We start from the raw sequence: 11,384 nt of genomic DNA, 5'->3' as shown, positions 1-11,384 counted from the left end.
GAGGCAGAGGTTGCAGTGAGCTGAGATTGCATCACTACACTCCAACCTGGGTGACAGAGTGGACTCCGTCTCAAGAAAAAAAAAAAAAAAAGGTGGGCTGGGTGTGGTGGTTCACGCCTGTAATCCCAGCACTTTGGGAGGCCGAGGTGAGCGGATTACGAAGTCAAGAGATCAAGACCATTCTGGCCAACATGGTGAAACCCCGTCTCTACTAAAAATACAAAAATTAGCTGGGTATGCTGGCATGTGCCTGTAGTACCAGCTACTTGGGAGGCTGAGGCAGGAGAATCGCTTGAACCCAGGAGGCAGAGGCTGCAGTGAGCCGAGATTGTGGCACTGCACGCCAGCCTGATGACAGAGCAAGACTCCGTCTCAAAAAAAGAAAAAGTGAAATAGGAAGGAAACTACTTTTTTTGTAATAACTTATTTGATTACAAATTTCATGAATGATTTATTAATTTGTATTATTATTTTTCAATAGAGACAGGGTTTCATTATGTTGTCCAGGCTGAGCTCCAGCAATCCTCCCGCCTCGGCCTTCCAAAGTGTTGGGATTCTAAGTGTGAGCCACCATACCTGGCCTGAATATAAGTTTAAAACATATATATTTATATATGGAGATACATGTATTTATTTATATTTTAATGGCTCTTTAAAAAACAGTTGGCAAAATCCCCCAGAACTTAACAATATGCTCTTGTGAGCCAGTGTGAACCAGCTTCAGGACACCAGTGCATCCATCCATCCATCCATCCATCCATCCATCCATCCATCCATCCATTCTGCCCTTTTAGTTTCTCTCTTCTCTGTCCCCAGCACCACAATTAGGGAGGCCTCAGCTTGTGGTCTAGCATCCTTCTCTCCCTTCTCTGTGCTGACACTAGAGAGATCTTTCATGCTCCTATTCCAAAGGCATCCCTGCTCCCCATGCTTCCAAGAGAAAGTGAAACATCCCAGCATCTGATACCCTTCCCTTTCTGCCTTCTGCTGTTCCTTCCCATCTCACCTACATCCCATCCATCCATAACACCTCAACTCCTGCACTCTCCAACTTCTCACGGTCAGTTATATTGTCCACCCCAGAATGCCAGAATGCCAGAATGCCCTCCTCCCACCCCCTTCTCTTTTTTTTTTCTTTCTGAGACGGAGTCTTGCTCTGTCGGCCAGGCTGGAGTGCAGTGGCGCGATCTCGGCTCACTGCAAGCTCCGCCTCCTGGGTTCACACCATTCTCCTGCCTCAACCACCTGAGTAGCTGGGACTACGGCGCCTGCCACCATGCCCGGCTAATTTTTTGTATTTTTTTTTTTTTAGTAGAGATGGGGTTTCACTGTGTTAGCCAGGATGGTCTAGATCTCCTGACCTCATGATCTACCCGCCTCAGCCTCCCAAAGTGCTGGGATTACAGGCGTGAGCCTCTTGCACCCGGACATTTTTTTTTTCTTTTTTTTTTTTTGAGATGGAGTCTTGCTCTGTCACCAGGCTGGAGTGCAATGGTGTGATCTCGGCTCACTGCAACCTCTGCCTCCCGGGTTCAAGCGATTCTTCTGCCTCAGCCTCCCAATTAGCTGGGATTACAGGTGCACACCACCAAGCCCTGGCTAATTTATATATTTTTAGTAGAGACGGGGTTTCACCATGTTGGCCAGGCTGGTCTTGAACTCCTGGCCTCAAGTGATCTGCCTACCTCGGCCTCCCAATCCCTCCCAAAGTGCTGGGATTATAGGCGTGAGCCACTGCACCTGGCCTCCACCTCCTTCTCTTCCTGCTCTCCTCCAAGGCCCAGGTCAAATGCTATCTTCTTGATGAAAACTTCCTAGATCTTCCTTTTAGGAATAGCTTTCTCCTTCCCCCACACCAGCAGAACTCTCCTGGTACCTTTGTTACATCATCAACGCCTCCTGCCTGGCTTTAGAAGTAGCTGGATGCCTGTCTATCTCCTTCCCAGACTGTGAAGTTCTTTTCAGCAAAATTCAGCAAATGGCTGATGACCTACTACCTACCATGTGCCAAGCAGTGTGCTAGGCCCTGGAGGATGAAAAAATATTCAGTAGGAACCAAATCCCAGTCCTCAAAAGCTCTCAATCTCATAGAAGAGATAAGAGGTGAACATAAACATTATCCCAATGTTCTATAGTAGTTGAGACAAGAAAGTGACCTTCCTGGTGGGTGGGGTGGACCAGAGAAGAATTCATGGAAAAGATGGCATTTGATTAGGGTTACTTGGACAATTATCTCATCCTGCTCATTGTCCTCTCTTCTGACCCCCTTAACCACCTTCTGAAACTGTTGCTGGTGCATCCTTGACCCAATTCTGATATTCTTGCTTGATGTTGCCTGCTTGGTGTTGGTTGTCCATATGCCTGGCAGGGCGTGCTGATGCCCAGCTGTGTCCATGCCAGGATTCCAGAGGAGAGTCAGCCACCCAGCAAGCAGGTGAAGCCACTCTTCCGCCACTTCCGCCGGATAGACTCCTGTCTGCAGACCCGCGTGGCCTTCCGGGGCTCTGATGAGAGTGAGTGTGGGCATTAGGAGGGGCAGGGTGTCCTGAGTGGTTCAGGGGGACATGTCTCTGGGTCTTGGGCACCCTCAGTGGCATCTCCCTGGGTGGTAGAACCAGCCCCTTTCACAGGACCTTCTTCAGAGGTGGGGAACAGTGGCACCCTGGAGGAAACTGTACCAGCTGCTGCCACTCTGCCCTCTGTTGAAAGCCATTTTCCTGTTTCCGTCCAGTCTTCTGCCGTGTGTACATGCCTGACCACTCTTATGTGACCATACGCAGCCGCCTTTCAGCATCTGTGCAGGACATTCTGGGTTCTGTGACGGAGAAACTTCAATATTCAGAGGAGCCCGCGGGGCGTGAGGATTCCCTCATCCTGGTAGCTGTGGCCTCCTCAGGAGGTGAGGGTCAGGAAGAACTGGGCTGATGCTCCGAGAGGAGAAACTCACAAGCTCAGTGCCCTGTGGGAGGGGAAGAGACTGAATTCTAGGCCCTTGCTACTCAAAGTATGGTCCTAGGACAAGCCTCATGTGCATCGCCTGGGAGCTTGTTAGGATGCAACATCTTGCTGGGCTCAGTGGTGCAAACCTGTAGTCCCAGCTACTCAGGAGGATTGCTTGAGCCCAGGAATCCAAGGTAGTACATTATGATTGCACCTGTGAATAGGCACTGTGCTCCATCCTGGGCAACATAACAAGACTGTGTCTCTAAAAGAGATGCAGCATATGAGACCCCACCCTAGACCTGCTGGTCTTGTTCAAATCAGCATTTCAACAAGACTCCTAGGAGACTCCTATGCCTACTAAAGTTTGGGAGGCACTAGCTGGGCATGGTGGCATGCACCTGTAATCCCAGCTACTTGGGAGGCTGAGGCAGGAGTATTACTTGAACCGCGGAGGCGGAGGTTGCATTAAGCCGAGATCGTGACACTGTGCTCCAGTCTGGGCAACAAGAGCAAAAAACCCTGTCTCAAAAAAAAAAAAAAAAGTTTGGGATGCCCTGGTCTAGGACTCAGGTTCTGACCTGGGTGCTGCCCCTCACTCACCTGTGGATTGTGTTCTGGTCCTTTAACCTCCCGGTGTATGTAAGGATGCCACATTTCTCAGGCTAAAGACACAGGATGAGTGGGAAGGCAGAAAGCCAGCAATGTCGCTGAAGCTTTGTTTTCCTCTACGGTAGGAAAAAATTTCAGCCTTCCCAGTGTCACAAGGACAACAGAGTAAGAGAAAAGCTGTGAAAGAAAGGGAGTAGAAAAAAGTTATAAGTGCAAAAGAAATCATCATTTGACCAATTCCAGATAAATATGGCATAAACTGGTGATAATATGAGTTCCGTTAGTCTACAATGTGTCAGTGTGAGGTGAGGAGTTTTTGGATAGGACAGAGCCATGTGTGGTGTGTGTGTGAGGGTCCAGGCAGCAGGAGCTGAGGATGAGCAGCTCTTTCTCCTGCAGAGAAGGTCCTTCTCCAGCCCACTGAGGACTGTGTTTTCACCACACTGGGCATCAATAGCCACCTGTTTGCCTGTACCCGGGACAGCTATGAGGCTCTGGTAAGAACTTTCCAAGGCCTTGGCTGGAATGGAGGGCTGAGGGGGGCTGTGAGCAATCCCTCACCGTGCCACCAGGAGCCCAGCTTCTATACCCCTGCCTGCCACCAGGTGCCCCTCCCCGAGGAGATTCAGGTCTCCCCTGGAGACACGGAGATCCACCGAGTGGAGCCTGAGGACGTTGCCAACCACCTAACTGCTTTCCACTGGGAGCTGTTCCGATGTGTGCACGAGGTGGGGACCGAGGCTGGCGCTGTGCTGGGGGGCTGGAAGGAGAAATGTGCCATTGGGAGACGGTGTTCGCAGCACAACGTCCTGGTTCAAGGCTCACTTGCAGCAAGCCCTTGGGTAACGCATGGCTGTAACCTCTCTTTGTTCCCCCATCTGAAAAAAATCGCAAAGAGAGAGACTCCAGAGCAGAGTGGCCCAGGGCCCAAGAGCTGCTTACACAGAACCTGACCCAGGATTTGTGTTTTTAAAATATTCACTATTAAAGAAATAAAATAAGGCAGAGACAATAATGCCTAGCAGATGGTTGTCTTGAGGCTGTCAGCCGTGAGTGCTTGCCTGGCACCTAGTAAGTGCTCAGTAGCTGGTGAAATATTATTAATGCTGGTTGTTTTCTTTTTCCGCATCTTTGCCGCCTCCTGTCCCTTCTATTTTTCTATTTTCCACCCCTTCCGCCCCTGCCCTCCTGCCTTTTGCTCCTCATCGCCTTGCACTGCCATCTTCCTACCCATTCCCCTCACTCCCGGGCGCCCTGGCCGCCTCTCCGCTGCCGTGGGTGCAGCTGGAGTTCGTGGACTACGTGTTCCACGGGGAGCGTGGCCGCCGGGAGACGGCCAACCTGGAGCTGCTGCTGCAGCGCTGCAGCGAGGTCACGCACTGGGTGGCCACCGAAGTGCTGCTCTGCGAGGCCCCGGGCAAGCGCGCGCAGCTGCTCAAGAAGTTCATCAAGATCGCGGCCCTGTGAGTGCGGCCGTCGGCGGGAGGGGGAGCCCAGGCCGGAGGCCCGAGGCCCGCGCCGCCGCCCGCCCCTGACCCCGCCTCCCACCCCCGCAGCTGCAAGCAGAACCAGGACCTGCTGTCTTTCTATGCTGTGGTCATGGGGCTGGACAACGCTGCTGTCAGTCGCCTTCGACTCACCTGGGAGGTGATGAGACCCCTCCCGTTCCTACCTGGGGATCTGGGCATCCCGGGCTTCCCGAATTGCGTCCTCTCGGGACGGCCGCTGGCCTTGTGGGAGTCTTTGTGCCAGTTGGAGAGAGGCGCCCTCTTCTGGCATACGCAACCCCAGGGCGCACAGCTTGGCTAATGGACCCTGTCTTTGTGCAAATTAGTGAAAAGCCAGGATCCCGCCTGAGTCGCAGCAGGCGGCCCTTGGCCAGGTCAGGTCGCAGACTTGGCTGTGGGAGTTGGGCTGATTTTCAGCCATAGTCAGTGGGGCCATCTTTGTACAAAGCACCTACATAAGAGAGACCTGGCCTTCCCCAGAATGATGAATTCCTCTGGGCTGTTTCAAGCTTCTAGACTTAGCCAAGGCCTGACTTCGTTTCCCCACCCACCAGCTTCCCAGCCCCCTACAAGCTGTGCAGGCCCTTTTGCCCTCCAACAGGGAGAATTAATCCGAGGCTCCCATGTAACCCAAGGAGCTCCACTCTAATATCCCTTCTCCTTCCTTCAAACTCTGCAGAAGCTGCCAGGGAAATTCAAGAACTTGTTCCGCAAATTTGAGAACCTGACGGTGAGTGGGTTTGGCTCTTTCTTCTGCTCTTGGACTTAGAGCGCAGAAACCCTCTGTTCGCATAAACCCCCTTCCTCAAGCTTTCCTTTCAAGGTGTTTAGTGCGTGCGTGCGACCCCCACCCTCCTTACCATGTTGGAGGGGGAGGGCGGTAGGATTGCGCCCCTGTGTTTCTTGAAGTAAAGGGGGAGTAGTCAGGCCCCTCCCCACCACACCATTAGAAAGCCCCCAGTACCCCTATCTGATCAGGAATGTATACAGGGCAGGGGGTGAGGGAGGAAGCTGGGGACATCTTTGGGACACATTGGCTAGTCTGTCCCTTGATCTCTCTCCTGTGGAATACTAGGACCCCTGCAGGAACCACAAAAGCTACCGAGAAGTGATCTCCAAAATGAAGCCTCCTGTGATTCCCTTCGTGCCTCTGATCCTCAAAGGTGAGAGAGTAACTGCCAAGCTGTGCCGCTTCCACCCATGCTTCCCTTCTCCTATATCCCGCTTCAGACTTCCAGCCCCCTCTCGACTCAGCCCTGAGTATCTGCCTAGAGAGGAGCCCCCCACCCCAGACAGAGTGGGTTCTGGGGAAAAGCCGGGTCCTCAGGTGCAGTGGCCCCTTTGGACCGCCTCTCTTATCTTTTCCTCACATTGGATTCTCTCCACATCCCCTAGATCTGACTTTTCTGCACGAAGGGAGTAAGACCCTTGTAGATGGTTTGGTGAACATTGAGAAGCTGGTGAGTGAGTGGCACTGCAAACCTCTAGTCCCACAAGTGAGGGGCTTGCATCCTCTCCCTCTCTCATCACCTCCCAAAAATAGCAGCCTTCCTCCAAGTGCCCAGCTTGCCTAACAGACTTGACTGTCTCCCTGGTGGCATCACTGTGGCAACCCACCCACGGGTGGCAGAGCTGACAGGCAGCTTGGGGGCAACTCCACCTCCCCCTCACCTGGCACTCTGTTACACCCACTCCTTTGGTCCTTCAGAGACCCTCCAGAATTGGAGACTGGAGGGAGTAAAGCAGAGTTGGAGAATGGCGGAGGGGGAGCATAAGAGGGGGAGCCTCTTTCTGTGCCCCTTTCAGGGTTCATTCCTTGTCATCTCCCAGCATTCAGTGGCCGAAAAAGTGAGAACAATCCGCAAATACCGGAGCCGGCCCCTTTGTGAGTACCCAGGGTACCGAAAGCAGTACAGGTAGAGCTTTGACTGAATGGGAGGGTTCAGGGCAGAACTCCCTGTCCAAATGTGTATTTCCGTACACTTGCTGGTTCCCCATTCTCTCCTTGCCTCTGCAGAGGCCTTCTTGCCCAACATCTGTCTCAGTCCACAGCCTGATCCTCTGCCCGGTGTGTGTGTAGAGGAAAAAGGGAGGCTGGGAACCTGACTGCCTCTCCCTCTTTACCCACTAGGCTTGGACATGGAGGCATCCCCCCATCACCTGCAGACCAAGGCCTATGTGCGCCAGTTTCAGGTCATCGATAACCAGAACCTCCTCTTCGAGCTCTCCTACAAGCTGGAGGCGAATAGTCAGTGAGAGTGGAGGCTCCAGTCAGACCCGCCAGATCCTTGGGCACCTGGCACTCAAGCACTTTGCACGATGTCTCAACCAACATCTGACATCTTTCCTGTGGAGCAAATTCCTGCTCCACGGGAAAGAGTTGGATGGATTTACCCCTGGACCCATAAGTCTGTTCATCCTGCTGAAGTCCTCTCCCCATTGCTCCTTCAAGCCAAAACTACACTTTGCTGGTTCCTGTCCCCTCTGAGAAAGGGGGCAGAAAGCTCCTTCCTCTATCCCCTCCCATCGAGATCTGTTCTGGGGATGGAGCTTCCAGCTTCCTCTTCCCAGCAGGAAAGAATGCCGCCCACCCTTCTGTCTTGCAGAGTGGGATTGTGGGAGGGATTGGCAGCCTTCTTCTCCACCACCTGTCCAGCTTCTTCCTGGTCAGGGCTGGGACCCCAAGGAATATTATGTTGCTGTGTGTGTGTGTGTGTCTGTCTGTCTCCTTTTAGGGAGCAGGAGTGCATCTGGTAATCGAGGGCGGATGTTGGGTGTACTGGGGAGGGGTCCTTCTGTTTGGTGCTACCCTTGTCTACTCTGCCCCTGGATGGTATGGGGTGCTTTCTCCACCCCCACACTCTCTGCTCAGCTCCTCATGCTGCCCTGCATGCCCAGGCTGGTGAGCCAAGCTGCTTTTCAGGGCAGGGAGTGGCAGCAGGTAGGAGGGGTTACCCATCAGCCCCTGCAAGTCCCCCACTCAGGCCTCCTGAAGGTCCGGGAATGGACTCTGTTGAGAGGGTAAAAGATGCTCAGGGAAACACAGGCCTCAGCTGCCTAGAGGACCCTCCCCCTGCCTTGCAGTGGGCTGGGGTAGAGCAGTATCAGGAGCTAGGGGTGTCTGCTGCCCACATTCCTGCTTTTTGGGGTATCTAACTGCTAAGGGGGGAGTTGGCATCCCCCTTCTGTCTCGTGTCTGACACCAACAACATGGTCTCTGTCCCTCTCCCTGTCTTGACTCCTCCTTTGTCCTCCCCGTAGAGCTGGGGTGGGGTGGATCCCTATACCTGGGGCAGGCAGCCCCAAAGTGGGGGAGGGGGATGGCGGAGACTGTAAAGGCGCCACCGGACTTTGGCAAGGCCTTTATTACCTCTGCTCCCCTCCCTCCCATCACCAGCCTCAAGGCCTGAGGGGTGCAGGGGCTCCTGGCAGCTACTGGGTGAGGTTTCCTGGCACAGCCTCACCCTTCTTTCTGGCACCACCTCTTTCCCTTTTGAAGAGGCAGCAACAGCAGTAGCAAAAGCAGCTGCTGTTCCTGCTATGAGGGTGTATATATTTTTTACCCAAAGTTCTGGAATTGTACATTTATTTTTTAAAACTCAAAGAGGGAAAGAGCCTTGTATCATATGTGAACATTGTATCATAGGTAATGTTGTACAGACCCTTTTATACAGTGATCTGTCTCGTTCCTGTGGCAAAAATCCTCTGTGAACATAGGCAGGCGCTGTGTCCCATGCCCTCTTGCCCTGACAGTGTCCCATGGGCCCCCTCCTATTCCTTGCCCCCTCCCTGCTACTGCTGATGCACTCTCCTCTCCCTGCAGCCCCCAGCTTCCCAGCCTTCCCCCTGACCCCTTCCAGCAGCCTTGGAACTCCAGCTGCCACCACCCTCTGGGTCGAATACTGGGACACACTGGCCCAGTCTTTGCTGCTGCTCACCCCTAACCTTGATGCCTGCCCAGGGACCCCCAGCCCCCTCCCCTTGCCCTGCAGCTTTAACAGAGTGAACCATGTGTATTGTACAGGCTCGGTTGTCATTGCAGAAACTGCTGGGTGGAAAAGAAGCCGATAAAGTCTATGAGTCAACCTGTCTGCTGTTCTCCATTCTGTTTTCTTTGAGGCTGTGGAAGGGCTGAGGGAGGGGAGAGGGGATGACCCCTCAGTGCTGCCAGGAGCAGGGCTGTTTTGGAGAGACTTTGAAAATGTGGGTGGCTGGGTACAGTGGCTCATGCTTGCTTGTAATCCCAGCACTTTGGGAGGCCGAGGCAGGCAGATCACCTGAGGTCAGGAGTTCGAGACCAGCCTAGCCAACACGGTGAAACCCTGTCTCTACTAAAAATACAAAAATTAGCCAGGCGTGGTGGTGCACTCCTGTAATCCCAGCTACTTGGGAGGCTGAGGCAGGAGACTAGCTTGAACTCAGGAGGTGGAGGTTGCAAGGCGCAATGGCATTCCAGCCTGGGCAACAGAGCAAGGCTCTGCCTAAAAAAAAAAAAAAGAAAGAAAGAAAATGTGGGTAAGAGGAAAAGATGCCAACCTCATGACATGTCACATAATGCCTAGAACTCAGAAGAGGGGATGTTTTAGTTCATACGTGTTCCAGGTGGCATAAATAGATCACGTTTAATTCTAATCCTGTAAGGTAGAAGATGGAGGTAGAACAGTCCCAGAATAATTACTAGTGAGGGCACTGGTCCCCTAACCCAGGTCTGTCCCCTGCAGACAGCATGCACGGTTCACACAACCAATATTTGCCAGTACTACTAAGAGTATAGGGCGCAGAGAGCCTAGCATTAGGCTCAAATGATAGCCTGAGTTCCAGAAGACATCATACACTCAGATAGCTATGCCTGGGCCCTCAGTCTTCCGCATTCACATCTGTTTCTGCCTCAATCTTCTGCATCTCAGAAAAATGGTCCTCTCATCCACCCAGGTTTTCTCGCTCTGTTGCCAAAGCTGGAGTGCAGTGGCACAATCTCGGCTCACTGCAACCTCTGCCTCCCAGGTTCAAGTGATCCTCCTGCCTCCGCCTCCTGAGTAGCTGGGATTACAGGCACAGGCCACCACACCCAGCTAATTTTTGTATTTTTAATGGAGACGAGGTTTCACCATGTTGGCCAGGCTGATCTCAAACTCCTAACCTCAAGTGATCCACCCACCTTGGCCTCCCAAAGTGCTGGGATTACAGGTGTGCGCCACTGCCCAGCCACCCACCAAAGTTTTCTTTTCTTTTTTTTTGTTGAGATGGAGTTTCGCTCTTGTTGCCCAGGCTGGAGTGCAATGGCGTGCTCTCTGGCTTACCACAACCTCTGCCTCCTGAGTTCAAGCAATTCTCCTGCCTCAGCCTCCCTAGCAGCTGGGCTTACAGGCCACCACACCCAGCTAATTTTGTATTTTTACTAGAGACGGGGTTTCTCCATGTTGGTCAGGCTGGTCTTGAACTCCAACCTCAGGTGATCCACCTGCCTCAGCCTCCTAAAGTGCTGGGATTACAGGAGTGAGCCACCGTGCCTAGCCCACGCACCCAAGTTTTCAAGGCAAAAATATAGGACTCACCATTGGTGCCTCTTTCTCCCACCCCTCATTCATCTCAGCCAGTCCCAACGGCTACAATTCCAGAGCATTTTCTGAGTGATCCACTTCTCTGTGACTCCCCTGCGACCACACTAGTCCAAACCACCTTCATATGTTCCCAGCCTCCTACCTGGTCTGTCAGCTTCCTCTCTCCGATCCATCCCTACCTGCCACCAGTGTGATTTCCACATGGCAGCCAGGGTGTTCTTTCAAAAGCAACAGTCACGCTGGGCATGGTGGCTCAAGCCCATAATCCTAGCACCTTGGGAGGCTGAGTCAGGAGGATCACTTAAGCCCAGGAGTTCAAGACCAGCTTGGGCAACATAGTGAGACCCTGTCTCTACAAAAAAAAAAAAAAAAAAAAATTAATGAGGCTGCAGTGAGCTGTGATGGCACCACTGCACTGCAGCCTGAGCAACAGAGTGAGACCCTGTTTCAAAAAATGTCTCCAAAAAAAAAGAAAGAGAGAGAGAAGGAGAGAGGGAGGGAAGGAGGGAGGGAGGGAGGAAGGAACGAAGGAAGGAAGGAAGGAAGGAAGGAAGGAAGGAAGGAAGGAAAAAAACAAAAAAAACCCCCAGCATCCTTCAACACATGAATGGACAAATACATTGGGGCATATTCTTATGGTAGAATACTATACAGCAAGAAAAAAGAACAAATTATTAATACCTGAATGAATGAATCTCACAGACTTAATGTTTTTTTTTTTTTTTTTTTGAGACGGAGTCTCGCTTTGTCGCCCAGGCTGGAG

General features: G+C 52.5%; 1 protein-coding gene across 1 annotated transcript; it reads left to right on the top strand.

Annotated features, from left to right (window-relative positions):
- The first annotated feature begins 1,734 nt into the window (after positions 1-1,734).
- On the top strand, positions 1,735-9,143 carry LOC111537454 (rap guanine nucleotide exchange factor-like 1). The gene is made up of 11 exons (XM_026450513.1): positions 1,735-2,513; positions 2,732-2,899; positions 3,952-4,049; positions 4,158-4,280; positions 4,837-5,015; positions 5,109-5,199; positions 5,740-5,790; positions 6,136-6,223; positions 6,456-6,520; positions 6,891-6,945; positions 7,192-9,143. Exons 1-11 carry the CDS (start codon positions 2,378-2,380, stop codon positions 7,314-7,316), a joined length of 1,179 nt encoding a protein of 392 aa, XP_026306298.1. The 5' UTR covers positions 1,735-2,377; the 3' UTR covers positions 7,317-9,143.
- Positions 9,144-11,384: the final 2,241 nt, after the last annotated feature.

This window comes from Piliocolobus tephrosceles, unplaced genomic scaffold, assembly GCF_002776525.5.
Source record: "Piliocolobus tephrosceles isolate RC106 unplaced genomic scaffold, ASM277652v3 unscaffolded_21303, whole genome shotgun sequence".
NCBI classification, from domain to species: domain Eukaryota; kingdom Metazoa; phylum Chordata; class Mammalia; order Primates; family Cercopithecidae; genus Piliocolobus; species Piliocolobus tephrosceles.
The sequence above is the reverse complement of the archived record's forward strand: the minus strand, read 5'-3'. Positions and strand labels throughout refer to the sequence as shown.

Excerpts from the sequence above, each read along its gene's own strand:
- LOC111537454 (XM_026450513.1), top strand. The coding sequence starts at position 2,378 with ATGCCCAGCTGTGTCCATGCCAGGATTCCAGAGGAGAGTCAGCCACCC. Across the intron at positions 2,514-2,731 it reads CTTCCGGGGCTCTGATGAGA|TCTTCTGCCGTGTGTACATG; the intron begins GTGAGTGTGGGC and ends GTTTCCGTCCAG. Across the intron at positions 5,791-6,135 it reads GCAAATTTGAGAACCTGACG|GACCCCTGCAGGAACCACAA; the intron begins GTGAGTGGGTTT and ends GTGGAATACTAG.